Source organism: Sporobolomyces koalae (genome assembly GCF_050403365.1).
Source record: "Sporobolomyces koalae JCM15063 DNA, S_koalae_JCM15063T_v1_ctg5, whole genome shotgun sequence".
NCBI classification, from domain to species: Eukaryota; Fungi; Basidiomycota; class Microbotryomycetes; order Sporidiobolales; family Sporidiobolaceae; genus Sporobolomyces; species Sporobolomyces koalae.
The window spans coordinates 459,290-470,560 of NW_027481766.1; the positions used below are offsets into that span (position 1 = coordinate 459,290).

The window sequence follows — 11,271 nt, forward strand, 5'->3', positions numbered from 1 at the left end:
GTGCTGCGAATGAGTTCAGAGTGCTTGCGATTTTTCTTACAACGATCAAAAGAAAAAAGCTCAAACTGAAAGAGACGGAAACGGACGAACTAACAGGAACTACAAAGCACACGAAAATCAGGACGCTCAGGGTACTTCGACAACAGTGACAGTAGGAGCAGCAGTAGCAGTGGAAGGAGGAGGAGGATCAGCTTGATGAGGCGGTTGCACACCATTGCCAGTGCTTGGAAGGAGGCTCTTGAGCATCTCGGTAGACAGCCACGGCGACGGGCTCTGTCATCCACGGTAGAAAGGTGAGACATGCACGAAACCCGGTTGCGCAAAATCCAAGCACTCGCGGGGGGCAAACTTACAAGCTGCAAGTAGCCATCGATAGCTTCCCGGAAACGCATCTTGTACTGTCGCGGCGTGATGATAGTCGGACCTCCGGCTTTGGATGCGCCTCCTGCAAACAGGGTACTACGTTAGTGGTCAATTCCAACATGACTGATAGGGGGAACGGACCGATGAAGGTGGTTTCCTTGACCCAGCTCTCGATGCGTTTGTTCCAGGTGTAAGTCCGAATAAAATCTAGGGGACCCTACGGAGTCAGAGCTCGACTCGATATTCAGAGTGTCCGAAGTACTCACCGACAATGCCGACAACAAGCTCGTGCTTGGCCGAATCGACGCCAATGACGAGAGAATAGTCCATCACATCTGTCAAGAGCTCGTACCGTCAGAACGAGTTGGCTAGAATACACGGGATTGATGCGCACTGAGATCGGATAAGAACTGGCTGTCGTTGTGGATCGCTTGCCGAATAAAGCTCTGGGACTCTTCGCGAACGTAGATCGGAGTCTTGAGGGAAACTGCGAAAGAGAATGTCTGTCAGCCAATCTAGCTGCAAGACGACCCTACGAATAGACTCGCTTTCCATCAGATTCTCGTCGAGTAGGACTGGATTATTTGAATCAGCTCGGCGATTGCGAGTCGAACCCTTGAGATCGAAGATCTGCGTGAGTTGCCGGCCATAGAAGAGATTCTCCATCACGAGGAAATCGAGATTCTTGTATTTCTTGCCAAAGCTGATTCGATAGATGCCAAAGATCTTGGCGAGAACAGTCGGTTGCTGACACAGTGGACAGAAAGACAGTTCAGTGGCGATTCTACGGACAGAGAAGTATCGATGGTGATTGACTCACTCCCTTGAACAGACAGTCTGCCATATACGTGAAGTACGCCGGCAAGAAGCTTGACAGGACATCGACTTCCCAACTTGATAGTTGTTTCACGATGAATCGGTCGTCTGCAGAAACGGCGCGAGTTAGCTGCTGCGTAGGTCGTAGCAATGTTGACCACGCTCACCGAGAGTCTTCATAAAGTCCGCTTTCGATTTTCCGCCAGACGAATCCCACTTGTAACATCTCGATAGGGACTCTATAAACTGTCGCTCGCAGCCGCATTGCCGTCGTAGCGCCTCGAAATGCTCAGCAAAGAAGATCTTGCAACTGGCGCTGAGCGAGGCATCCTCGGTAGCTGCGGACGAAAAATCCGAGGTCCAACGTCAGAACATTTCTCAGGGCAATCTTGAGTCTGGCAAGACTTACCGATCCTCAAGCTGGCTTCGTCTGGCCGGCGCAGGACATCCTCAATTGTCGATTTTATAGATGATGCTGAACCAGGCTCGTCCAACGCATTGAGCGCGGTGTCGCTAGACTGACTTGAGGTTGACGGCACCAGCTTCGTCGCTTCGACGGACTGATAATAGATCTTTGAGCTGCGATAGAAGTATCTTCAGCATGAGTCAGTAGCGGGTCAAAGTAGCGGCATAAGCTGACCTGAGAGCAAAGGCAATGATCGAACTGGGCTCGTCGTCGCGCAGCAAGATCGGGTTATCGGCGAACAGATGTTCGGTTGGCAGGCTGCACATGCGAGAGCGGAGCTGAGTACTAATTAGCGCAATATCGACAGGTATCCATGCTCACAGCGGGTATTGCAGCTGCGAAAATTCGCCGTTGCGGAACAGGAACAGGCCGTTGAGCAAGCCTCTAAAGTAGGAACTTTTGTCGGTACCGCTCGATTCCCCTTCGGACAATCGTGGCATGGTGTGAGAGTGGCTGTTGAGCATAGGGGAAGATGGCAGAGACGGGAAGTCCGAGTCTGATGCGAAGTGACCCAGGTCGTACATGGCGGAGTCTGGACGCAGATTGAGCAGGTCGAGCTCTTGCGGCAATGCATCAGCAACGGCAACCTCGCCTGAAGTCTGCTGATGTGAGCGAACGAGCGCGTCTGCCATGGACACGTTAGGTGTGGAGCAAGACAGGACTTGTTCAACGGTGTTTGAGGCAAGCGGAGACGCGCATGGGGGAGATCGTCCGCGCTGCTCTTCTCCATCGCTAGCCTCTTCTTTCTCTGCGCTTTCTTGCTCGTTGTCGAATTCATCGTCAGCGGCATCGGACTCGTTGTGCGAGTGGTGCGCTTCCTCATCCGAGTCTTCTTTCGCAGCGTCGCGCACATTCGTGAAGATCTGGACGGTCGGCTGGGTAGCGATAACGGGGCGAGCGCGCTTGCGCTGCGCCTGCCTTGCTGCGTAACCCTCCCACTGCTTTGACATCTGCTTGACCCTGCCGACGCCACTCGATACCACTCGACGGCCGACCATCTTGTTCGTTGTGCTTGCAGTGGGCCGCGAGAGACCCAAGGCGCGTGCCTTTGGCTTGACAACCCGATTGGCGTCGCTCGACTCGGAGACTCGCGCAGCGTGCTCGCGATCGGCCGCTTTGCCTTTAATCGTCGAGCGAGACGAGCCAGTCGATTTGAGAGGAGGGCGACTTGGCCGAGTTGCGATTGGCGAGGTCGGCCGCGAACGTGATTGCTCTGGCGAGCGGGGGCCTGCACCGCGACTGAGCACTGGAGAGGTCGGCCGAGACAATGCAGGATCCCGAGTATGAAGAGCCGCCTTGTCTGATGCGCGAGCAGAAGCTCTGGAAGACGGCCGCGACGACGCTCGAGATGGTGGAGGGGAGATCGTAGTATCGGGATGAGGGAATAGGTGTTCGAGAGAAGAGCCTGGTCTCTTGGCACCGACACGGGCAGGGATTCTAGTCGGCTTTGCCGCTGCGGGAGAATCAAGGAGGTGCAATACGCCCACGTTTCTCGCATCTGCGAAAGTGATACAGAGAGATGTTTAGCTCAAAGTGCATAAGCAGCCGAAACGGAGGAGCAGGCAACATACAGCTGTTTTCGCCGTCCGAGAGAGCAAGCGTGCCAGGTTGACGAATTTTCGTGGGCTTGGGCTTGTCGGTGTGGCCTCGTCGAAGGAGAGGACGAGTCGGTGAGTCATACGACTTCTCGCTGCGACCGATGGAGCCGGTTTCGAAAGATTGGATGATGTCGCTGACAAAGTGACCCGTTTTCCTTCTGCGAACGCTGTCCTGTCTTTCCTCCGCTTCGCTCTCGCCTGGCGAAATCCCGCCGCCGTCATCTCGTGCCGGGTTGCGGATGAAGGGCGACGACGATCTGCCGATCGAAGGGTACCGGGCGTCCGCGCAGATCGTCGAGTCGCTCTCGATATCGCTTTGGTCAGACGCGACGGTACGGTACGGACTCGCGGGTCTAACTGTCGAGGTTGAAGCTGATAGATCGGGGTTGATCGCGCCGACTCGGTCGGTGACGGAGGGGGTTGGGCCCTCGATCGGCATTCCGTTACCATCGAGGGACAACACCGGAGGGTCGAGCGCGAAAGAGGGGACGGCAGCGAGATCTATAGCGTCTCCTGCAGTCGAGCAGGAGTCGATAGACGACTCTGACGGGCGTTGATCTGCTGCTGCGTTCGAGCTTGACTCGAGTGTTTGGGCTACGGGCAATAGCGCCGATCTATCGAGACCGCTGTTCGGCACCGCTGACTCCTCCTCGACTTCGATTGGAGGTGGCAAGCTACCCGAGACGCTCCTCCTGCTCGGCGAGAAAGACATTGCCGAATCTGGCGAGTACCGCTTGCTGGATCGTTTCGAATCCTGTTCCGACAGAATCACCCGCTTCTCGAACAAGGTCCACTCCGCTTCGAACTGCACGACTTTCTCTTGCAGGGCTCGCCGCACTCCAGTCATTTCCGTACCGTTCGTTTCTTGCGATTGCTCGTACGCCGCAACCAGCAGCCGCAGGATCATGCGGCGATCTGCCTCGCATCGTCCGGAAAAGTCCGCGAGAGCTGCTTTGCATTCTTCGAGGCGCTGCACTTGAACGCAATCGAGTCGAAAAGCGTTGATGCGAGCTTGAACAGAGTCGAAAAAGGCTTTTGTCCGCTGCTGAACAACCTCGTACTCGCTGTTGCGCAGCAGGAGTTGCGTATCGGGCTTGACCTTGACCACGCGAGGAGGCGGAACGACGTCACGTAGGTCGATGCGGTGCATAGTAACGGCAATCCGAACACCGCGGTAGTACCAGTATCGCGTGTGATCGAGGTGAGCGTCATGAGGGCAGTTCTGGTCCCCGCAAACGAGTCGTTCCGAGGGGTAGAACGACAACTCGAGGTACTTGTGGAAGCTGAGGCGCGAGGTTTGTTCCGACATGCGTGCGAGCCTACTTCGACAGTCGCAGCGTGCGCAAATGGTCTGCATGCCGATACCTCCGCGGAGCGTGAGCTCTTCCGGACCAGTGAGCTGCCATGGTTCGATCGAGATCTGGGTGCGGCAGTCTCCATGCACAAACACTCGCGAATGTTCGCTCAGAGGCTCGTGGCAGGATGGCGAGCTGCATTCGAGGCCGAACTCGCGCACGATATTGACGACATACTGACCGATCGTGAGGTCTTCTTTGCTATAGAAAGTGACGGTGACAATTGAAGGGGGTCTGCAGACTCGTTTTGGATCGTGCGGCGGACCGTAGAGCAAGGACTCGAGGACGTAGAGCCGTTGATGATCCACCGGATCGAGACTGTCCTGCTTCTTGTCGCAATATTCCTTCCAAGACTCTAGTCGCTCGATATATCGTTCTTCGGCTTCAGCAACCTCGTGCATTTTGGCGACTTCTTCTGGCCTCTGCAAAACTTTTTGGGACGACACGCCTTGCGCAAGTGCTGCTGCATCGATCAAGACACTACTGATGGACGGCTGGTGAATGCTGCTGAGCGAAGTTGACGAAGACCCTGCCGAGATGGACTGAGCACGAGATGCCGCTTCTTCCTCGATGATCTTGCGTGTCTCATCCGCGTCTCGATTGTCGCGGAGTTCGCGAAGATGCCGATCTTCGTCGGCCATCCGGACGAGAGGATAAGGCGGAGGATAGCGGACGAGAGGAGACGAGGATAGGGCCGTCGAGCGATAAGGTTCGAGCGACTGTACGATGAGACGAGTCTTGCTCTCGTCGGGCTGTGCTTTAGCTGCTGGACTTTCTTGTGCTGAAATCTCGGAGAGCGGGACAGTAGCCGAGGTTGTGGTGGAGAGAGTGGACAAGGTCGCAGCGGAGAATGCGTCGATGGGCGAGGCGATCAGGTCGAGCCTTTCATCGTGGAACAGGTATCCTTCGAGTTTGGCATTGTATACGACGAGTGCGAGCATATGGACGATCTTTTTGAGCTTGGCGAGAGTTTCCATTGATTCCCCACGCAAGAGGATCGTACATCCCAATTCTCGCTTACAGCCCTCGAATCGTAAGAACGACTTGCGTCCACCCGGGATGAGCGGATGCACAAAAGTCTGCACTCGGAACTTTTTGCATTTGCCGAGTTCGGGCGTGGCGTGTAGCAGGTCCAGTGATTGGATGACCTCCGCTTTTGTCGCCCTTGCAACTGCAGCGATCGCTTCGGGCTTGATGAATCGTGCGGCGGCAATACCTCGCTCGACAAGTTGGTCTGTCACCATTTGCGCAATGTTGCCCTCGACGAGCACGATATGAGGTGCAAGGGACAGGATCCGCTTGGCGTGAATCTGAAGGTTCTCGGCTTCCTGGGCGTAGACGGATTGTACTTGGAGGTAGTGATGATCTGCCTCGTATTCGAGCGGGATGGTCAGGACCAGGATCCTGGGACTTTCGATCTCGCGTGCCATCTTCTTGTGTAGGAGGTTTTTCGTGAGGAGAACTCCGTCGATGAACTCGCTGTCTTTGGGTCGACCCCCGGGCAGTTTCTTGATGCGGACGTAGCGTCGCACGTCCATAACATCGCCAGCGAAGATGTTTGGAGCGGGACCGTTCGAGACTTGGACAAGGAGCCGTTCGAGGACAGGCGCCCATGCCTTGACGTTCGTGATCCCTTCTCGCAACAAAGCTTGACGGATCATCTTGCGAATATGTTCGAGCGATGAAGGGCACAGTGGGATGTCGCCAGGACCATCTGGAACTTTCTCTGGAGTGCCTTCGAGACCCTTGGCAGGACCGTCGAGAGTGAGGTACGGAAAATGTGGTCGATTCCCGTCTGGTAGCGACAAGGAAAGCCTCGAGATCGATCGGTTGAAGGATGGCGTCGAAGAGCTTTGAGGTCGGGGACCTGATGAAGAAGTCGAGGACGTGAGGGGTTTCGGCGTCGGAGGTCGTGAATACCGCGTGAAAGAATCGCGTCGTTGATTGACCGCAGAAGAGTTGAGGCCGGTATCGAGTGCCTGCTCGAGCGTCATCGGTGCCCCGTCTCGATCGAGTTTCCCCTGAACTGCACCAGAAGTCCCAGTGAGATCGAGTCCGAGCCCGTCCACTTGAATGGGAATGCCAAGTCCGCTCCTCGCTTCGTCCAGCTCTTCAGCATCTGCCCTTGCCTCATCTTCACTGCCGTTGCTGCTGTTCCGCTTCCTCGCGCTCGTTCCGTCGTCATCTTCGGCGAGCTCGCGTCGGAACGGAGCGGTTGCAGTCGACAGACTCGGACTGTACGCCATGTCAGGGATGTCTCGTTCCGAGTCTCGTGATCTCGAAGCTTCTCTCTCCTCGAGCTGTTTGCGCATCGAGCTGATTGGACTCTTGCGTCCCCGGGGCGATTCGTCATCGTCGTCTTCTTCATCTTGTGCTTTCGTCTCGTCTGCCGCGGGCGACTCTGGTCGACTCGGACCTGCGTCTTCGTCTTCCTGCGGAATCGAATCGATTGCCCCGTGCTCCCAAGTGGGAAACGAGACCGATTGGTACAGCGATGAAGGTCTCGACGCTCGGTTCTGAAAGTTGCTCGACACGGACGGGGGACGTTGAGCGTAAGGTGATCGAGTGGGAGGAGCATGGTACGGGTTCGTATACGCATGAGGATACGGCGGAGAATCGTCGGGAGAGGTGTGATGAGGATGCTGTCGCGCATGGTGATCCGCTTTGCTGAAGCAAAGGTTGCACACGCGAATGTGTCCTTGCTGTCCGAAGCGAGCAGAGGGAATCAGGTGGGCAGCGCTTTCAACGCACCCTGCAGGTCAGAATCGAAAACTCCGAATCACGTTCCGCTAAGATGAGGGAGAAGCCAACACACCATCGAGCACAAAAGATCTGCCCACAAATACGGCCTGACGAGGTGATACTCTTTAGTCTGCGGCTACAGATGCCAGTAGAGCCATGACAAGACTCACAGTGATGCTTGCGGCGGAAAACGGTAAAGACAGTCTCGCAATCGTGACAAGCCTTGCTTGACTCGTCCTTCATCCAGTACTCTTGCGATAGCCCCTGCACGAGACCTACGGGTCAGTCTCTTAAAGCCCCAAGGGAGCGAATCGCAGCTCACCTCTCCTTGCAATCTGCGAAAGATCTGAACGACCGTAGGCGAAGCGTGGGTCGAGGTGCTGACGGACCAAACCGATTTGCTGTCTTCCCCTAGGTCACCCCGTAGCGGGAACCCTGGAATCGAAGACAGGTTCGCGAAAGTGAGCCCGCCAAAGCCATCACTCGTGGTCGGCGAGCCATTCACGTTCGCTGGGCCTGTCACGACCGCGGGCGCACTGACTCCCGGTTGCCATGAGCCATCTACGCCCGTGAGACTTCTCGTCGTGGTCGATTGGATCAGGCCGCCTCCCGAGTTCTGCACGGTGACCCCCACCGAAGGAGTCACTCCCGAGAGTCGCAATCGCCGAGTGTACTTTTGCCCGTTCGGGAGCGTGATGCCTCTCGACTCGGCATCGGGGTCCCGTCCCACAGAGCCTACGTCTGGTGCCGCGCTGACGGGAGCTTTGGCGAGGGTGATCGGGCTGACTGCCGCCGCGAGTGCCGACAGTTGCTGATGAGCCGAAGGAAGCGGAGCGGACACGTGCTCCTTGCGGGCTGAATAAGCTGCAGGTGCTCGGGTCGGGGACTGCTCTCGCTGCGGAGTCGTCGCCGTCGAGGTGGCTGCGGTCGATGGGGCCGGACCCGATGGCACGAAGAAGCGTTTCAGCGAGCCGAGGAGAGACTCTTGCTCGGGGTCGTGAACTTCAGGTGGCGCTGGGAGAGACTCGTATGTCGCACGAGCATCCTTGTACCCCATCTAGGCCATCAGACGGTTCAGTGGAGGAGAAGCCAGGGGCGTCGAGTAATGTTGATTCACGTTTCTATACAAGTCCTGCCCTCGACTCTCGACTGCTATACGCCCATTCGATCGATTCGCGATATCAGGAGCGGATATCTGAACCGATGTGGACCCCTCCCGAATCGCAAAAGGCGTACTATTCGACGCCGGCACCTTCATCGCAGCAGTCGCTCCTGAGCCAACTCCTGCCCGGCACTGGCTCGGACCCGACCTACGGACGAGCATCACTTCCACGGCTACCAGAGGAAGCAGAACTGAGGCTTCGACACAAACACCGCGATGGCAAAGTCCGCTTGAACGGCAGCGACAAAGAATGGGTCTCGTACCAAGTCTGGGAACCAAGACCTGAAGTCAAGGATCGGAGTGAGTGTGTACACCAGCTTGCAGGCTTTCGTGACCGAAGAAAAATACTGAATTGATCCTTCTTGCTCGTGGTCCCTCGCCAGATTGCGACCTCTGCTTCATCCACGGGATCAACGATTTTGGTGGCAAATTCGCTGTACACGCTGCCAAATTCCTCGACGAGGGAGTAAGCCACTTCTCGGCATCGAGGGTTCCGGTTTAGTGCAGGAATTGAGCATGATTTTTTCGTCTCTTTCCACGCAGTACCGCATCGTAGTGCCTGATCTGCCATCTCATGGGCGCTCGACTGGCATTCACGTACATTGCCCATCGATGGAAGCGCTCGTCGATGCAGTGTACGAAGTCATCAAGGACGTCGCCTTGCGCGACTCGGAACTCGTGCAGGAGACCGGAGGCGCTTTCACCCAGGCCCGCAAGACGTTCGTCGCGGGACAGTCGCTTGGAGGTTTCACCGCTGCCTACGTCTGCCTCAAGTACGGCGCCCCGATCGACACTGATTTGCCCGTGACCGAATCGTTCAGACCGACGATTGCAGGAGGCATGATCCTGTGCCCCATGCTCGCCATCTCCCCCCAAACTCGACCACCTTACATTGTCGAACTTGTAGCCCGCGCCATCTCGTCATTCGCTAGTGCTCTACCGCTCGCAGCAGCAAACAAGGGCAAAAATTCGGAAGATCCTGAAGTCGAACAGCAGTTCGAACTCGATCCGCAAACCTACCACGGTCGATTGCGCGTCGGAACGGGTCTCGCGATCCTACAGGGTTTGATCGACATCAACCGCAAGATGAATCATCTCAAAGTACCGTTCTTGATTTGTCATGGTACGGGAGATCGAGTCACGTCATATCAAGGTTCCGAAAAACTCTTTCGCGAAGCTAGCTCGACCGACAAGGTGCGCTCCCTTTTGTCACTAACCCTGTACTCCTCTCACTGCTCACACTGCATGCGTGTCAATACAGGAGATCAAACTCTTCCCGGATTACCAGCATATCTTGTTGCGCAAGGGCAAGAACGAGAAAGACGACGAACGGAGACAGAACGTCCTGAACGCAATGCTGGAATGGATGATTCGGCATTAGGCGATGCTCATACAGTGTCCACAACTGTTTATATCTATACATGGCTTGGAATGCCCTTGAAGAGTCGCAGAATGGGTCTTGTCTGGATTGCGCCCAACATCAACTTGTTCCCTTTTCTGGGACCTCGTGATAGATTCCTTCAGGATATCTATCTCGATCTCCAGGCATCGTACTGTACGAATGAACCACAAACGCTTCTGACGATAGTGAAGACGGCACTGAGATGGTCTGTGGAACGTCGGGGCTCGGATCCACCCGCGGTGGAGGATCAGGTGCATGTGCCATAGGCGAAATATTAGGGACCTCGTGCCTGGGCGAAAGAGGCGAGAGAGCTTTCTGTTGTAACGAGAATGCCGTCGATCGGGGAGAGTCAGCGTCAAAGCGAAGAGGAACGCGCAAGACTCGCAAAAAGGAACTCGCTTCAAAGTGGGATTGAGGAGGGGAACGCACGTGCGCTGCGGCCAGTGGATACTCTGCCCATTCACGTGCCCATTCTTGTCTTGCCAGATCAGCCGCGCTCGCGCCCCCTTGCTCCGATACCAACGCTTTGCCTTTCCCTTTTTCTGCTGCCCTGGTGGAACTCGACTGCGAGGGCGCAAAATCTGCGCCTGCTCCATTCGTGGCGTCGAGCTTGAGGTGCTGCATGAGCAAAGCTAGTCGTCTGACCGCTTTCTCCCTGCCATCCTCTTGCGTCCGGTCTTGCGCTTGTTCGAATACTTCTCGCACCTTGGTTGGGACTCCCCACACATCGTCACTGTACGTGTCGGAAGTTGCAAGGTATCGCTGTATGGCTTCTTCTGGTGGCAGAGACAGGAGGGTCCGCAGATACGCGAGTGACGACAGGTCGAGGGAAGAGAGTGAGGACAAAAGCTCGTTCGATGTTGGCGATAGATCTCCCGCAAGGTGCTGTTCTCCTTTGCTACCTCCGCTCGATCGAGACGACTCAGGTAAGAGCGGATCGACAGGGAGCGAGCGGTCCAGCTGCTGATTGCGTTGCTGACGTTCGAACAACTCTGCTTCCCAGTCGTCATTCTGGCCCCATCCTGAACCACTGCCGCTAGCCAGGAGCGCCTGTACCTCTGCTCCGTCCTGCTCATGATTCCTCCATTCCTGAACGTTGTGGTCGGCTATCTTGTTCCCGGAACTCGTCGCTTGCTCTTCCCTAGACCGTAGCGGCTGTACCAGTAGGCGATGTGGTGTATGGTCTGCGAACGAGCCGAATTCATCTTCTCCAGTCGTGGTTGCTGCATTCACCTGCCGAAAGGCCTCGTTGGGTGTCGAATATTGCGGTTGGGAAACCTGATCCTTGTGCACAGAAGGTCCCGCCGTGGTCTTGAGGAACTCTTGCACAGGTCCTTTGCTGGTCAGCGCGCTCATAGACGTCGCAG

General features: G+C 56.1%; 3 protein-coding genes across 3 annotated transcripts; 1 reads left to right on the plus strand and 2 right to left on the minus strand.

The window, feature by feature from the left end:
- Positions 1-126: 126 nt before the first annotated feature.
- On the minus strand, positions 127-8,397 carry JCM15063_005999 (uncharacterized protein; the record flags this gene model as incomplete). The annotated part of the gene is made up of 15 exons (XM_076676755.1): positions 127-273; positions 354-445; positions 505-570; positions 630-698; positions 758-850; positions 912-1,110; positions 1,184-1,287; positions 1,347-1,517; positions 1,589-1,758; positions 1,820-1,903; positions 1,967-3,143; positions 3,217-7,337; positions 7,414-7,447; positions 7,511-7,604; positions 7,663-8,397. 15 exons carry the CDS (start codon positions 8,395-8,397, stop codon positions 127-129), a joined length of 7,356 nt encoding a protein of 2,451 aa, XP_076536214.1.
- A 146-nt stretch (positions 8,398-8,543) lies between these two features.
- Positions 8,544-9,883, plus strand: JCM15063_006000 (uncharacterized protein; the record flags this gene model as incomplete). The annotated part of the gene is made up of 4 exons (XM_076676756.1): positions 8,544-8,802; positions 8,886-8,968; positions 9,046-9,696; positions 9,764-9,883. 4 exons carry the CDS (start codon positions 8,544-8,546, stop codon positions 9,881-9,883), a joined length of 1,113 nt encoding a protein of 370 aa, XP_076536215.1.
- Positions 9,884-9,982: 99 nt separating this feature from the next.
- JCM15063_006001 (uncharacterized protein) lies at positions 9,983-11,260 on the minus strand (the record flags this gene model as incomplete). The annotated part of the gene is made up of 1 exon (XM_076676757.1): positions 9,983-11,260. One exon carries the CDS (start codon positions 11,258-11,260, stop codon positions 9,983-9,985), a length of 1,278 nt encoding a protein of 425 aa, XP_076536216.1.
- Between the last annotated feature and the right edge of the window lie 11 nt (positions 11,261-11,271).